Genomic DNA, 15,787 nt, shown 5'->3' with positions numbered 1-15,787 from the left:
CGTTGTCATTTTATGATTTATTACAGTAAATAGTTCTCCTTTAAATGTCTAATTTTCTACTAAGATGTTAAATGATGTATCTTCAAATTGCAATTAGGTCAAAGTGCATGACCATTTACTTGATGCTATGATCTCTTTATCGTATCTACTTTTCTATTTGCATCTTTAGTCACTGAAGGAAGAATATTGTGAGTGCAAGGGCTCTCTCCCTCTCTTTCCCTCTCTCTCCCTCACTTACGCGCACGCACGCACACACGCGCGGCCAAGCTTGGCTGCGTCAAAGAGTGGTACTTCTTTGACTGGGCTCCTTGCACATAGCCGTGCTGCTCCTAGCGTCGACACCTTGCAAGCACAGCAGTCACCTTCCAACCTCTGCGCCTCTCCTCCGCTCCTCTCGCTCAGTCGCAGATATTTCGCAGGAGGGGGACCGCCGACTGGCCGCTTCGTCCGACCACAGCCCGCCGGAGACTCCTCCACGCCGGGAGAACGGAGCTTTGGCTTTCGCTACCCGCAAAAGAGTCTATGCTCCACGAAAGACAGGCGGCGGGTCGCTGTACCGAGCCAGAGAGGGCTGCCGTGCGTCCTGGTGATGAGGTTGGTGGCGCACAGCCGACTCAGCATTAAAGGAATCCCTCTGTATCTGAAGAAACCGCCCCAGTAAGGGACAAGAACGGGGGGAGAGCTGCAGAAACTGGTGTCGGCTCGGACGCTATCATTTCGACTGGGATGCATCTCTTCAGTGCCATGTTCCTACTTGTGATGTTAGCTGTCATGCCCGGTGAGGTAAGGACTCCGGCACAACCGCTTGCACGCAAGGAATAAGCGTTGTTTAAAAGTTCCTAAAGCAGCGCTTGTATACGAATCCTGAAATATGAATCATTTAAGTCAGAACCAACGCCTTAATGAGAGCTGTGTCACAGCTTAAAAGGGTGGAAAATGTTATGTTAAATCCGTGCGAAGACTGTTTGCATGTTGCAGCATTAAATATGAAAATTGCGGTTGTTCTTGAGATATTCAATCCACCGTACTAAAGAGTGAAGCGTAGGTAGAAAGTTCAGGGAAGATATGACAATAAGATGAGATGTCTGGATTGAACTCACACATATTTTAGGATTGACATAAATGTTGATGTAATTTGTAGTATAAACCAGAATGAGTGGAATAAATGCCGGTTACATGGTGTGAACATTGTCTTATTGTAAAGGGAAAGGTAAGAATTTAAAGTAACGTTGTCCCTTGACAGTAGAATTGATCTCTGGAGGCTGTGATATCGTTGATGCCCTGGAGCTCGTTGTTTACAGACCTTCCTCTCCACCTCTACATCACTGACAGACAGACAGACAGACATACAGACAGACAGAGAGGTCCAGGGGCTCCCCGTGAAACACACCAGAGCTGATTGCGCTGATTAAGCTGAAGGGAGCGAGCGGTGACCGGCAGCACTGACACTGTTTGTTTACAGGATCTATGTGTGATTTGTGGCAGTGAATGCAAACCATGCGTAATTAGCAGTGTATCAGATCAGCGCCAACAAATGGTTGTAGATTCTGGAGATGTGTGTGTGTGTGTGTGAGTGTGTGAGAGAGTGTGTGGCGTGCTGTGGTGCATGACACTCGAGAAAAGACGTGTCCCTTTGCCAAAACTGACGAGCTCTGATGTGACAGTTGTAAATTGAAGTGAAGGACGGTAAATTATTTGACCCAGAAAAGCTTTCAGTCAAGGCAGGAGCATTTGAACTTGTAGGGGTTCAGCTGGTCAGCATGCACGCAGTGTTGTGTATTACCCATGACAGCTTAGAAAGTATCAGGTCTGCTGATAAAGTAGCTACAGTCTGTCTGTTACTGAGGAGTGTATAAAGGGCCTGTGTGTTGGACAGCGCCGTTTCGCACCTTCACTTCCATGCTGCATTATATTCAGGACCACGGACAGCGCCGTGTCGCGCCTCCGGTTAAAAACGGCAGTCTGAGTCAATTTAGCACCACAGACAGCGCCTCCGCGTACGTCGGCGGTCAGTATCACCATTTGGCGAAGGCCACCAGACAGATCGCAGGGCCTCACAAAAAACAAGACTTAAAATAAACTCTTCAGGGGTGCTAAACAAACGCAATGTATGCACGAACAATGTATTCTATATTAAAGTGATATTAGAGATAAGAATCAGTGTGTGGGAGGGTGGTCCCTACAGAGACACACTAAGTCTCTATTGTAGCGAATTTTCTTTAGGGATGGTTCCTGTAGGTTCAGACTTTCACAGGCCCCAGTTGTTTAATTTCAAAGATCCCTAAACAATACAGTTTGTCAGAGCTAATATATGTTTCAGAGTTGGTTTCACACCAAGCATGATACACTTAAGATAATATACCTGTCTGTCAACAGGGGTGCAAGTAACGAATTACAACTACTCAGGTACTGCAATTAATTTTTTTTTTTTTTTTTTGTGTGTGTGTGTGTGTGTGTGTGTGTGTGTGTGTGTGTGTGTACTTGTTCTTCAATTAGTATTTTTTCTGCAGTTTCACTTAAGTATGCTTTCAAAATCATAATTCAATACTGAGCAGGCCTGCAATATGAATGAATATCCAAACCTTTTATTTGCAATATCTGTATCTGTTCAACCAACAAAATGATCTGTCTCTGTATCTGTATTCGGATTGAAGACCAGAAATGGGCGTGGTTTATACCAGAAGCAATAACAAACACAGGTTGTATACATAAAAAAGGATTATCTTGAATATTACATTATATCAACCATATTATATTATAATTATATTATAATATTGAAATTAAGTACTTGACCAAAAATGTACTCATAAAAGTTAAGAAGTAGTGTTCTTAACATTACTGCATTACATTTTGGAAACTGTGTTTTTTTCCCGAATGATAATGAGCAACTTTGGTGAGAAGAAATATCTGTTTCCATCTCATTATTTGTGCTGTCCTGGATAATATCTTCGAAATTGGATGCATCCCTACTGACCAGAACAGTGCAGGAGTTTGGAGCAATTTACACTGAAGATTTGGAGAAACAGAAACCCATTTCGATCGCATTCCTGCTATTGATAATGCATTAAACATCATGGGTCAACTTATACTTTGAGTAGTTTTTGAGAAGAATACTTTACACTTTTACACAAATATTTGTAATTAAACAGCAGTAGTTTTATTTGTAGTTTAATCAGATGTGGCCCATTGTTGCACATTCATCAGACTGAAGGATAATTTGTCTCAAAAACAGTGCTGTTACATATGGACACAGTAAAGGCCATATGCTGCAGCATACATTAGTGTTTTATATGTCATGTCTGCAAGGCAGATGGACACTGCAGTTGACCTTTAACAGAGGTAGAAGCTACACTATGTTTTCAGTCTGCAGGAGGTGCACTGATGGACAGCCTGCACTGTACACCTTTGTGTCAGGGTCAAAGTATAACATGCACAGCACAGATGGTATTAGAGTTTCCAGGGCTCTAATTTAACACTGGACATATCCCTTGCTGCAAGACTACCACAAAATAAAACCATGAAGATGCGTCGATGTGCCTCTTTAACCTCCTTTAAAGTAAAATTGTGAATTACACAACTTGTCTATCCTACAAACATTGGCAAAGCACTATGGAAGTTCTTCAATAAATGAAGAGGAATAAATGTCACAGTTAAACACTTGCAAATGTGACACTGAAAATGTAGCTGATGACTTACTATCACATCTCAGGCCTTTCTTCAGTGGGTTCATACTGTAATTGGCCTTGGGGGACAATTTGTTCTAAGTGTTTACATTAAATATTTAAAGGGCTGAAAGAAAATATGATGCCACCCGTCTCCCTAAGATTGCACAGCAGACATAAAGAATTGATGACTTCTTGCATATCTACTGCAATGAGGGTAACACTCATGCCAGCGGAGTTGAGATATCAACATATTTCCAGTCACAGTCTCAGTGCAGACCTGTATGAAATATTTAGAGGGCTTTAATGAGACAGATGCACTTGTTCGTTCACTGCATGTGTTTGTTAAGTACCCATAAAGCCCAGGGGTCCTTAGCGTTACTGATACAGATCGGCACCTGCTTGACCTTGGCACAGATGTCTTGCTATGGCGTGCACATCACGCCATGCATGACAGGACACACTGACACAAGCAGATATGTATGTGTGTATGTGCATTTGTGAGTAATGCGTGCATTATACACCCATATAGACCTTCTGTATAGTATATTGCACCTGTGTTGTACTTTCATGGCTTTCATGGGGGGAGACAGAGAGATGTATTGCAGCAGATCTAAGCCCCAAAAATCCTTTTCAAAATACAGTAAATTTTTAAAAAGTGACTTTTGCAAAATGTATTCACAATGTCTAAAATATAAAAGATATTTCTGAACTTACCCAAGGCATATAATCTCTTCTTAAAGTACCAGACATTTAGAGGAATCATTCTATGTGCTGTAAAACTTGTTCACAGCTGTTTTGTAACATTTCCACATTAAAATGACTAAAAACACTACACTCATTTTATATAATTTGTTGAGTTGTGCACTCAGATTTAGGGGTGTAATGATACATTGGTCTTTATTGATATATTGATTCAAAGTAAAATGATCCAGTATAATCAGTGCAAAATGTAAATGTTTATCCATATCATCATCTTTAAGATATACCTTTATTTTGAAGTTCCCCTGACAGAGCCCAGTCATAGAATTGTTGAAGAATAATTTAGTTACTTTTTGTGAGTTGACATAAACTGAGTGTGTTAAATGAACATATGATATTATCTGATCCTCAGTTGCAGGCCTCTGAGCTGAACCAAATTAAAATCGTGTTGTGGCAGACTTTGTGATATCGGCAAGTATCCCAACATTGTCCAAATAAACGATATAATACCTTAGCTTGTGATTTACACTCTTCCTTCTATTGTACCAAAGGTTTTCAACAATAGTCAGACTCAGACGAATGAGTAATTTATTCAAGGTAACTGTGTGTTTCCTACCAGCTTCTAGATGCTATAATTTTCAGAAAACTAAAGGACACATTTCGTACATCAGAGAGTGAGCAGGGATGTCTGTAAACTGTGACTAAATTTAACATTAACATTAACATTTTTCATTGGTAATGGTGCTTGATTAACAATAAAGACAGCAACTCCAATTATCACAAGGATACTTCAAAACATCATCAGAGTAGGTCTTTTGTTAACATTTTACTGTGAGAGAGACCCCTAGCAGCAGAGAGTACATACTGTGCATTAAATGTATCATTTTTTAAAAAAGGTTGCAAATATACATAATATAATGTGAAAACACAACATGTAATGACATGTATGTCATCGGTCAAGAGTTAGAAATTCTAATATGTTGGCTTAATGTAGATTGTAATGAATTTTTTGTGCAATTCAGCATCTTTTCATTACTCTGATTAATATTAATAGCTTAGTATTGATTGGTCAGAATGCAAATTTAGTGCAACAGCATAAAGTCGGATGCACAGCATTATTTATTTGGAAATAGAAGATGCTCCATTTAGTGTATGTAGAAATGGACTTTAATGTGGTGGATTGAATTCATGTGAACGATGAGATGATCTATTTTTTGACAAAGACAAATAAAGACCAGAAAATTCAGTGTTAGAGAAAGAAAACTTTGTTTTTTTAATCACATATGAGGCAACTTTGAATTTGGTTGGTGACAGTTGCCTTGAATCTTCATGAATAAATATAACTTCTTTATTAAAAACACTTTGAATAATATCAGTGTGTGTATTTAAAAGACTGTTTGCTGATCACAAAGACTTGTGTTCCACTAACAGTCCTGTCCAACCATCAAACTGTTTTAGGAAGCTTGCCGGAGCCTGACTGAGAGGTGAGGTTATTTGTTCAAGGGGCCAAAAGATTTCCTCGGTTCTTTTTCTGTTGCTGCTCAATTTCTGCTTAAGTTGTCGAGAATAAAGATTGTTTCATGTACTTGAAAGATTCACATTCAGGTTTGGAGGCAAACATTTTTTTGTTGTGGTCCCACTGGAGCAAGAGAGAAGCAAGGGGAATACAGTTATTGGTTTAAAGATGTCTGGCCTTGAACACTCCCAACACGAGCGTGGTTGAGAGTGATGGAGAGTGAAATGAACACTTGCTTTGGTGTTTTTCTGTTCAAATACCGAGTGCAGTTGGTCGGGGGGGGGAACTAATCGCTTGTCATTCTCCAAGAGGGAGACAGAAACCTGTGTAAGCAATTGGCTAGATTTTTCAGTAATTTACTTGATTCTTTCTCTCACCAGGGATCACGATAAACAATCAGTTTGAAAAGACTACCATTTAGGACCTTGTTAAGTTGTGTTTCCTCATTCGAGATTGGTGTGATGATTGCACCAGAAATTCGCCCAGCCAGGGTCGATTTATAGCTAAAAGGCACGGACTGTAAAGAAACAAGCTCTTGTAAATCACGCTGCTGTTTAAAACATCATTTGGCACAAACATTCAGTTTATTTACACAGAGCTAATTATACAGTTCTTTAGTGCTGTAATATAAGTGTCACTGAATTGAGATGGTTTTATTGACACAAGTGAAACAGCAGCTATATTAAGGCTATGAGAAGACGTTCTTAGCTATCTGGCAGTATTATTAAAAAAACGGACATTTATTAGGTATGACTCCGCATACAAAGAAACAATGGCAAAGTTAGCTGACCTGAGGCTACAACTATCTGCAGTGTCTCATGTGAGGACAGACCTCAGTTCAATCAGAGTCAGGCAGGACAAACAGCTGGGTTGGCTAATGTCCAGTCGAGACAGCTTTAAACAGTCCACCGACCTGGCAGTGACCCTCCGGCCAAAAAATCTCTTATCCTGGTGCCAGTCCAATGAGAGCAAAGCAGCATGATCACAATAAAAGACCTCCCCCCAGACATGGGTATAATCGAGCCACTTGTGGTAAATTTCTGTCCTTGTCCCCGTGCCAAAAACCTATTACATAGCTGTCTTACCAAAACATCGGAGCTTGTCAAACCTTGTAAAATACACTATTTTTTAAAAAAATGTTCCTTCTGCCATTATTATTAGTGACCCTACCAGTTAAAAGCTTTTGTACATATTGAGGAATGAGACCATACAGCTGGATGACAGTCAAAGAGGAACAGAGATGTGAGTCTACCTTTCCCAAGAGGAAGGACACTAGGTAGCAGGCTGCTGGACACAGTGTGCTCTGCCAAGCAGCAGCCTAACCTCCACCAGGAGAATTAAACAAATGAAAAGCTGCAGGAGCAGGGGTGTAAATCTGCCAGTGAGAGACAAAGACACACACTCAACTGTTAAAATCACCTTGCTATGCTACGACAGGTCCACTGAATCACTAACATTGCGTGACCACGCAAGCCCATGGAAGGTCAAGCCACAACATCCAGACACATCTAATCCGAGAATATTACAACACCCATTCTTGAGAACTGGGACAAATTATGACCTACCAGGATATAAATAAATAAATAAATGAAAATTTAAAAAAAATGGTTTGCTTTAATTTGCTCTGTGTTAGAAAACATACTTGTTCAAGAACAGAATTCGCAACTTCAACCATTGTTTTAAAATCTTTTTTTCCCATCATCTCTGACTCTAAGTGCCTCTTTCTTACTTCCTGGTCTAAAAAAATAGCAAGAATATAGCTTATAGCGTGGATAAGCTTTCTATTTTTCCAAAAATTCATTAAAAAATATTGCTATCACATAACCTGTCAACTCTGTAAACTTCTAAATCAAAATTAAATAAGAATTCTGTTTTAAAATGTGGATTTTGATTAGCATTCAAAGTAGCATCTAAGCATAAAAAAAATAAAAAGGCTGTGCTGTGAAATGAAAAAAAAAAACATTTTGCAACTCTGTAAGACATCAGCTCCATCAGATTTTCCATCTGACAGTGCTTACGTCTAAATTTGATAAAAAATTTAATGACTAGGAGGGTGGCCCATTACATGGTTTAATAACCAAGAGGTTGATCTTTTAAAGCATAACTGAAGAGTAAAAATCACCCCCTCCTAAAAATACGGTTTTGTCGCAATTCTCAAGATTGAGTGACATATTTTTTTATGTAGTTCACATAGCATGAATTTTTCTCACGTAAATCATGTTAATGAGCACATTCGTATATCTGTAATATAGCTGATAAATGTAAATGATATGTAAGGTCAGTGTAATGTTCATGTGTTAGATAAGACAAGCCATATAGCCTAATTTCTGCGTTGCCTGTCAGTCAGCAACAATCACGTCTAGCACTATGTGGGTGAGTCCACCTTCATGCACTCCCCATTAATATACAAAGGTGCTGCTTCACAATCAGCCACGGATAATGAGGTTGCATTATGTTTGATTCAGGGCTGCTTGAAGAGATTGAATAGTATGTGCTTGTGTCATGACTGATTAGGGTAGAGCTCGAATCAGTGCACAATAATGATACCACATTGTGTGAGTCAGAATTGTAGCACTGTTAAGAGATTTGTTTCATAAAAGAGATACTACTTAAGGAAGGGGGCTGGAGCACAGAAAGCTATTGAGCCTTTGTGCTGTCTGCTGTTCACTCTCTCATCTTAATGTTTGATGTGCTTTCATGTAGTCTGCTGCTTCATCATCAGAGGCGTGTGTGTATGTGTGTGTTTGGAGGAACAAATAATATATATACACAGTGACACTGTGGGGACTCACCTCCGAATCTGAGAACAAAAATTTGGTCTTCGAATGGTTAATCATTTATTTTTGGATTTATTTTTAAGGGAGCAATATGTAACAATTGCACATCCAAAAATGAGTACTACAGTCCAAATAGTGTGTTGGAGCCATAGACTGTAAAAATAGATTGAAAATCCTATTTAAAATATGATCTATGGTTGAAGTAACAGATGCAGGAACACTGCAGGAGCTCAAGACAAGTGTAACATTGGTAATAACAAGCGACGCTGAGTCCTACACTGCAATTTGATTGGCCGTTTATAACTGTCAGTTGTCTGCCAACATAAAGCTAAGACTGTTATCCTGACAAAAAAAGCTTACTGCTCTGACACACACTCTGAAGTTTGAGTTCAGTGACCGCTGCCAGATATAAACCTCTACTCCTTCTAAAAGAACACAAATTATTTCTGTGTAAATATATTACAGATTTCTCCTTTAAGGTTAAGGCTTACTAGTTTAAGTTACATCTAAAGTGTGAAATGTGGGGTTTATGGTTTAGGGTTTGAGCAAGTCAGTACCGTACAATCTCCTCAGTGTGTGTCTGTGTGGTCGATAAAGGACAAGATGGTTAGTGTGTGTGTTTTTTAATGGACAGAGAGGTTTGTGTGTGTGAGTGGCTTGGCTTTTGATGATGATGTACCTGTTTCTGGGTCACTTTTCTAAATGTGGTTCTCGATGACTCACACAGAGGTGATATTAGCGTGAGATGAAGGCACTGAGCTTTTTTGCGGTGTGGCCCAGGGTGAAATGGGTGACTGATTTTACTACTGCAGTGCCTTGCGCGAGGCACGAAGGCAGGCAGCGGTCTGCGTGGTAATTGGTTAACAGATGGAACACCGGGGTAGAGAAGCATGCGAGGTCAGTGGCCTGACTCTCACACAAGCGCCGTGTCCCTGTCATGGCTGCCCCACTGAGGTAGACAGGGTGTGTCAGCATGGTCCTACCTGTCCAACTGGAATGCCCTTTTACTTTGTGTACATATGCAAACATGCATGATATTCCTCTACAAACCTGTGATCATAAAGGAGCAATATGTAACAATTGCACATCCAAATAGTGAATTAAAGCAGCAGCCAGTATAATATATATATGTACACCTTCTACAAGATTATTAATGCGTTCTTACAACTGATAAACAGAGATTTACTCATTTGGCAACCATTCTGCATTAATATTAACTCTAATGTGAAATGGGGAAACAATTAAACAAGTTTGAGGACAGAATACAAATTTAAAAAGATAAAACCATGGTTGTAGAGCTGCTGTCGGAGAAGCATAAGTATTTCAGATGAGCATGTTTCCTTAATCTCTAATCTGATGGCATGTCATGGTCATTTTATGACACGGTAAATACATTTCAGATCTCTTCTTTAACTCCATACAGTATTAAAAAGTCAAAACAGGAAAGGAAACCTCTCTAGTGATCACATTTGTTTTGTTTTTCTTTATTTCTCATGCAGATTACCATTTCACTGACATTTGTATATTTATTACATGAATATAAAGTAATGAAATGGACAGCTTTGCTCAGTATTTTTTAGTCACAAAGGGCTTAAGAGGGCATTACGTGACCAGGCTTTAACCACAGGTGCTTTCCCTCCAATTCATTCGTTTTCTGTCTTCTTCACTGGCAGCCTGTTTCTCGTTGTTTGAGTGGACTACACAAAAAGCCTGAGGAACAATACATTTCCTTGCTGCATCTCAGTGGATTTTTTTTATGGCAGTTTGTCATAAGCTTCAAGGAAACTACATTTTTCATCCAGACAAAATGACTTTTTCCCATCATGATTTCAATGTGCACCAACCACTTGTCTCTGGTAGCAAAGTAGCAGGGGAGTAGAGTTTAAAAAATAGAATTACCGTAGTTTTTAAATTCTTTTTCCATACGTTGTCATATATGAAAAGACATTTGTATAGGAATGATTGATCATTGTCACTGTAATATTTTACAGTGAACAATCTGATCCCAAATTTGATCACTAGCAGCAGGTAATACTATAACTGCTTTTTTTCTTTATCTTTATTTCTTTATTCATTTACCATCTATATTTTCCATGAACTATGGATCACACAGCTATGTATGGTTTCAAAAAACAGTACATATGTTTCAAACACTGTGTCAGTCTCAGCAGCCTCAGCAGCCTCAGATCCTTAAACACAATGTTCTCTCTCCTTTTAAATCGCTCAAACCAGTCTATGGAAACTTTGAAACCATCCTCTCCCAGGCTCGCTGCCAATTCTTCTGCCTTCGCCCTCACCAAGGACCCACTCAAGGGGTTATTATCTGACCGGGCATTATCAATCCACTTGACGTGGGCGGCTTCAACCACAGGTGCTTTCCCTGTGCGCATTTGTTTTCTGTCTCCATTACTAGCAGACTGTTTCTTGTTGTTTGAGAAGACAACAAACTGACCTAAGGAACATCATGCTGCTGCATCTCACTGGCTCGGTTTTGGCAGTTTGTCATAAGTTTCGAGGAGATGTTTTCCATTGAGAGAAAATTACTTTCTTTTTCATGCATGATTTCAATGCGCACATTGAAAAGGAGGCAGCAGAAACGCACAGGTTACCACGAAGCATGGGAATAAAATAAAAAAGTAAAATTAACCTTAATTGTTTTCCATATGTTGTCACGTATGAAAAAACCCAATGAACACTGTTAGGTGCCTGCTTGATTACTATAAGTGAATTACTCAAACAGCATTTGTACATTGTGTTCCAAGCTTTTTGATCTATACAAACAGTTGTATAACTGTATAGGTGTCCAATGGAAAAGTCAGATTTTCATGGCAGCCCTCTCTAGCATTGAAGACTAAAACCTAAACCCTTGGACATTGTTTTGTTTCTGATTTCTTCAGCTTCAAAATCATACAGTAGGTGAGCCTATTTAAAGGAGCAATATGTAGCAATTACTTGTCCAAAAATGAGTACTACAGTCCAAATAGTGACTTTGCGCCATTGACTGTATATTAAATAGGTTGCATCCCTACTTAATAGGGCTGGGGCAGTTCGTCAACATGACTGACGTCATTGATTATGAAAATATGTTGATTTGCATAGTGCAGTGACGCGTCGCTATGAACTGCCACGCCTGGTCAGAGCATGAATTCACTTACAAGACTTACCACGATCATCTGAAGTGTGAGAGAATGTTAGACAGAGACACAACAGGTTGGCGCTCTGTAGCTCCACAAACTGGACATGACTTATCACAGTGGGACAAACTGCTTTGCACGAGCGCTTCAAGTGAAGCACCGACCGTTCTGTCCTCCTCATACAGCTGCAGCAGCAACATCATCCTGTTTACTTTCTGTCAGTACCCAACCATGATATATGAGGATTATCAACACGTGGAACATGTTTCTGTCAGTAGTAGTCACTTCGGATAGATTTTCTAGATGTTTCTACATCATGTGTCAAAAGTGATGTCCGTGCTGCTGCTGTTAACTTTATAGCATGTGTCATCTAATGCTTTGTACTTTCTGTTCTCTTTATCAGCCACATATGAGACAGAAATGGCTAAAAATAACACTACAGACTGTCTGTAATTCATTTCAGTCAACAGAAAAATGACAAAAAGTATTTTCTTTGACCCACACTGATGCAAATATACACTGCCAGTCGTCATCTTAACTACATATGACTCCAGTGATGAAATAACTTCATAACATAACCAGTTGAAGTTTTAAGTCAAAATACTAATTGTGCAGTTCAGTGAAGGGTTGGCAGTGATTAGTCATTAAATTAATATGCATCACAGCTCCTTTTGAATCTGAACTCCAGTATTTTTCTGATCAGGCATCTGACAAGGAGTCTATTACATAAAATATGCCACTATTTTCATTATTCTAATGTGCTTTATTGGTCTATTTTTCAGGAGTATTTTAGGTAAATTAACTGTTAGATAATTGAATAATAATGATTAAATCAATAATAATGATGAAAATGATTGTTAGATTAATTGATTTACCAAAAATTATAATCAATAGATTAATCATTGTTAGGTGCAGCCCTGCTATTTAATGTACAATCTATGGCTGAAGCAAGTTGTTTGCACCTGCCCTCTCCCCTCCAGACATGAAAAAGCTCATACAGGCTGCAGGAACACTGCAGGAGCTCAAGACGAGTTTAGCATTGTAAATTGACAATAACAAGCAACGACTAGTCCTGCGCTCTACATTGGCACATACTTGACAGCAATAAACAGCTGATCAACTTAAAGCTAAACCTGTTATCCTGAAAACAAAAGCCCACGGCTCTGAAAATACTCTGGAGTTGGAGTTCAGTGACTGTCTGCCTCATTTCCTGCCAGATTCCATTAACGTAGTGCAAAATTTGACTGTTATAAACATCTGCTCCTTCTACAAGATTATTAATGATTTCTTACGACTCATAAACAGGCAGTTGCTCATTTGGCAAACGTTCTGCATTAATTTGAATTCTAATTAAACTGAAATGGGCAAACTAAACAGTTGCTCCAGCCCAGAATAGACATTTTAAAGGAGGACATCACGGCTGTAGCGCTGTTGTCAGAGAAGCAAGTATTTCAACTTAGCATGTTTCCTTAATGTCTGATGGCATGTCATGGTCATTTAATGATAAATTACAGCAAATATATTCCAAATTTCTGCCATTCGCATGGGACATAATTCCCTGAAAGCCTGGGTGAGTATTTTGCAGATATTTCAAAGAGCAGGTGATACTCTCGCTTAAAACTGGCATTGTCAAAGTCAGATAGGAAAGTCTGGTAACCTTGGTATTTAGTCCATGTTTTAAATGAACACTTACTCATTCAAGCCACAGACTGACCACTACTTATGCTCCAGGGTTGTATGGACTCTAAATGACCTCTGTTGCTGTTTTCTGTCTTGTTGAAAACCCAGTGGCATTCTGGCCTAAAATGACCATTAGCCATCCAATGGACTGAGTTGGCTGACTTCAGGGCAGCTCATAATCGTCATTAGAAAGGTCTTTAAGGTCTTTTGGGACTGAGTACTGAATACAGTTGTTAAAGCTTTCTCATTTATACAGACATGGTTAACCTGGCAGCTAACCAGCAGCCAGCTGTACACTCAAGGACTGATTACTTTTTTATTTATATATGCAGGAGGAAGGAAAAGTAGATTTACATGTCCTCTGAGCCTGTAGTGTCCCTTTGTGACCCTAATTCACTCTTCCAGACAATTTCACAATGACTGACTGATGCACAAATTATTACTCTAAATATTAAGAGAGCTCATATAATGTATGGGATGTTATTTGTATGCTTGCTGTCAGCAGTGTATGAAAGGATCAGCTTGACTGGTGGGAAGAATATCATCCCTATATCGCATTCTGTCCCCCACTTTCTCTCTTTCCTTCTGTGTGAGTGTGCTGGAGGGTGCAGGACTCCCAGAGGTTTATGTCTGTGACTCTAAGCAAGAGTGACATTTCTCTGACAACACCCAGAACAGGCACACACATGCACGCGCACATGCAGTTGCTCTTTCACACACACATTGTCTTTGTCTCCCTTCCTCCCTCCCCTTTGCTCTCTAGTTCACAAACATGTCAGCAGCAGGATGCACAACAGACAGAGCCAAACTGCGCATTGAATCGATCCCAACAAACATGGCTGAGGCTCTTAATCCTGTTGTAGGTTATCGTATGAGTGACAGATGCCAATTAGAGCACGGTCACGCCTGATTCTCTGGTCACTGCTGGACACACTGCCACCAGTAATAAGGGTAACAACACACGTTACCCTAGTAACTGCCACCACGGGACTCGCCCAATGATTTTTTTTTGTCCATCTGCTCTTTTTTGCATTGCAGCAGGCACCTCCTGACCAGTTTTCTGTACGACCTTGCTTTCCCCTGCTCGATGAATCTTTTATGAGCCTGGCAATGTGGGTTTCTGTGTAGAAGATTGGAATATAAATATGGCTGTTGCGCCTAGAGCTCCTCTTCCCGCTCTGATACAAAAGCTTTCATAAGACTGAGCAGATTGGGCAAGCTGCTACTTGAACGGTGCTCTTCACATCTCTTCGCTTTTATCGGAGGACACACATCCCATATCAGAGAGTGTTATGCATTCTCAAACACCAGACATAGATTCTGCCTCCACCTGCTCGATCACATGGCCGGACAACATACCACACTCCCGGGAAATCTTGTTTCCTTTAAAAAGGTTTGCTTTTTATGTCAGATTCTTCAGTGCACATTGTAGTTCTAACTCTGAAAGCCCTAGTTAATTACTGATTGCTCATGTTATGGAGTCGAGAATTGTAGCAGCAGTTGACATTGAATGAGAGGTGATAAAAAAGTAAATCTGGGTTGAACTCCTGACTGTACTACGCCCCTTTCTCTCTTACTACCTCTCTGTCTCTTATCTCTTTTTCACTACACTACTTTGTCTCATTCTCCTCCTATTTCACATGATCTCCGCTACCTTTTTTCCAGAGAATCCTCTCCTCACCGCCATGTGTGAGTGTGACAGCATTGCCTCCCGTGTTGAAAGCTAACTCAATTGCAGGGCTTTCATTTTGGGGAATGAAGGATGAGAGCTATGTGGTGCGGCAGAAGCGGGTGGCAAGAGGAACCATTTAATCGATGTGTTTTCCGCGTGGCACTGTCACAGCCACTCAGTAGGGCCATTGATGAGGGAGGCTCTCTCTGACTGCGCCAAGGCTTAAAGGCTCCAGTCAGGGAGGCGTGGGAGCCCAGCAGCTACCAGACACTGCTGCATATCAAGCAGGCTGGCAGAGCTGCTCTCTGCAGCCCCACGGTGAGCAGGGTAGAGAGGTCCTTTGATAGAGACACTACATGTAGGAGAGGCGAGATAACAAGATGCTCCAGTAGAAGGAACACCAGCTTACATTACATTATGCTGCCTGATTCTAAACCCCTGGGATTTCTCCAAGTCTACAAAACACACACAGACACAGTCGTGCGTAATACTGGCTGTGAACACCACATCTGGAAGTCACAGCTATAGACTGTCATACATTCATCTGCTGCTAATTGGGAACTTGGTTTGTACCACATTAAAGAAAAAGTAATAGAAGTATATCTGTAGCATTGATGACATTCACTGAAAGAAATCTGATCTAG

General features: G+C 40.2%; 1 protein-coding gene across 1 annotated transcript in view; it reads left to right on the top strand.

Annotated features, from left to right (window-relative positions):
• Positions 1–309: 309 nt before the first annotated feature.
• Positions 310–15,787, top strand: part of olfm2a (olfactomedin 2a) — a 59,754-nt gene continuing 44,276 nt past the window's right edge. Inside the window, exon 1 of the mRNA XM_084743940.1 lies at positions 310–783. Coding sequence (XP_084600066.1) covers positions 727–783 — 57 coding nt within the window. The 5' untranslated portion in view covers positions 310–726. The remainder of the gene's footprint in view (positions 784–15,787) is intronic.

Source organism: Lutjanus erythropterus, chromosome 19 (assembly GCF_056507025.1).
Source record: "Lutjanus erythropterus isolate fLutEry1 chromosome 19, fLutEry1.hap2, whole genome shotgun sequence".
Taxonomy (NCBI): domain Eukaryota; kingdom Metazoa; phylum Chordata; class Actinopteri; order Lutjaniformes; family Lutjanidae; genus Lutjanus; species Lutjanus erythropterus.
Note: the sequence above shows the minus strand (reverse complement) of the source record. Positions and strands in the feature narration are given on the sequence as shown.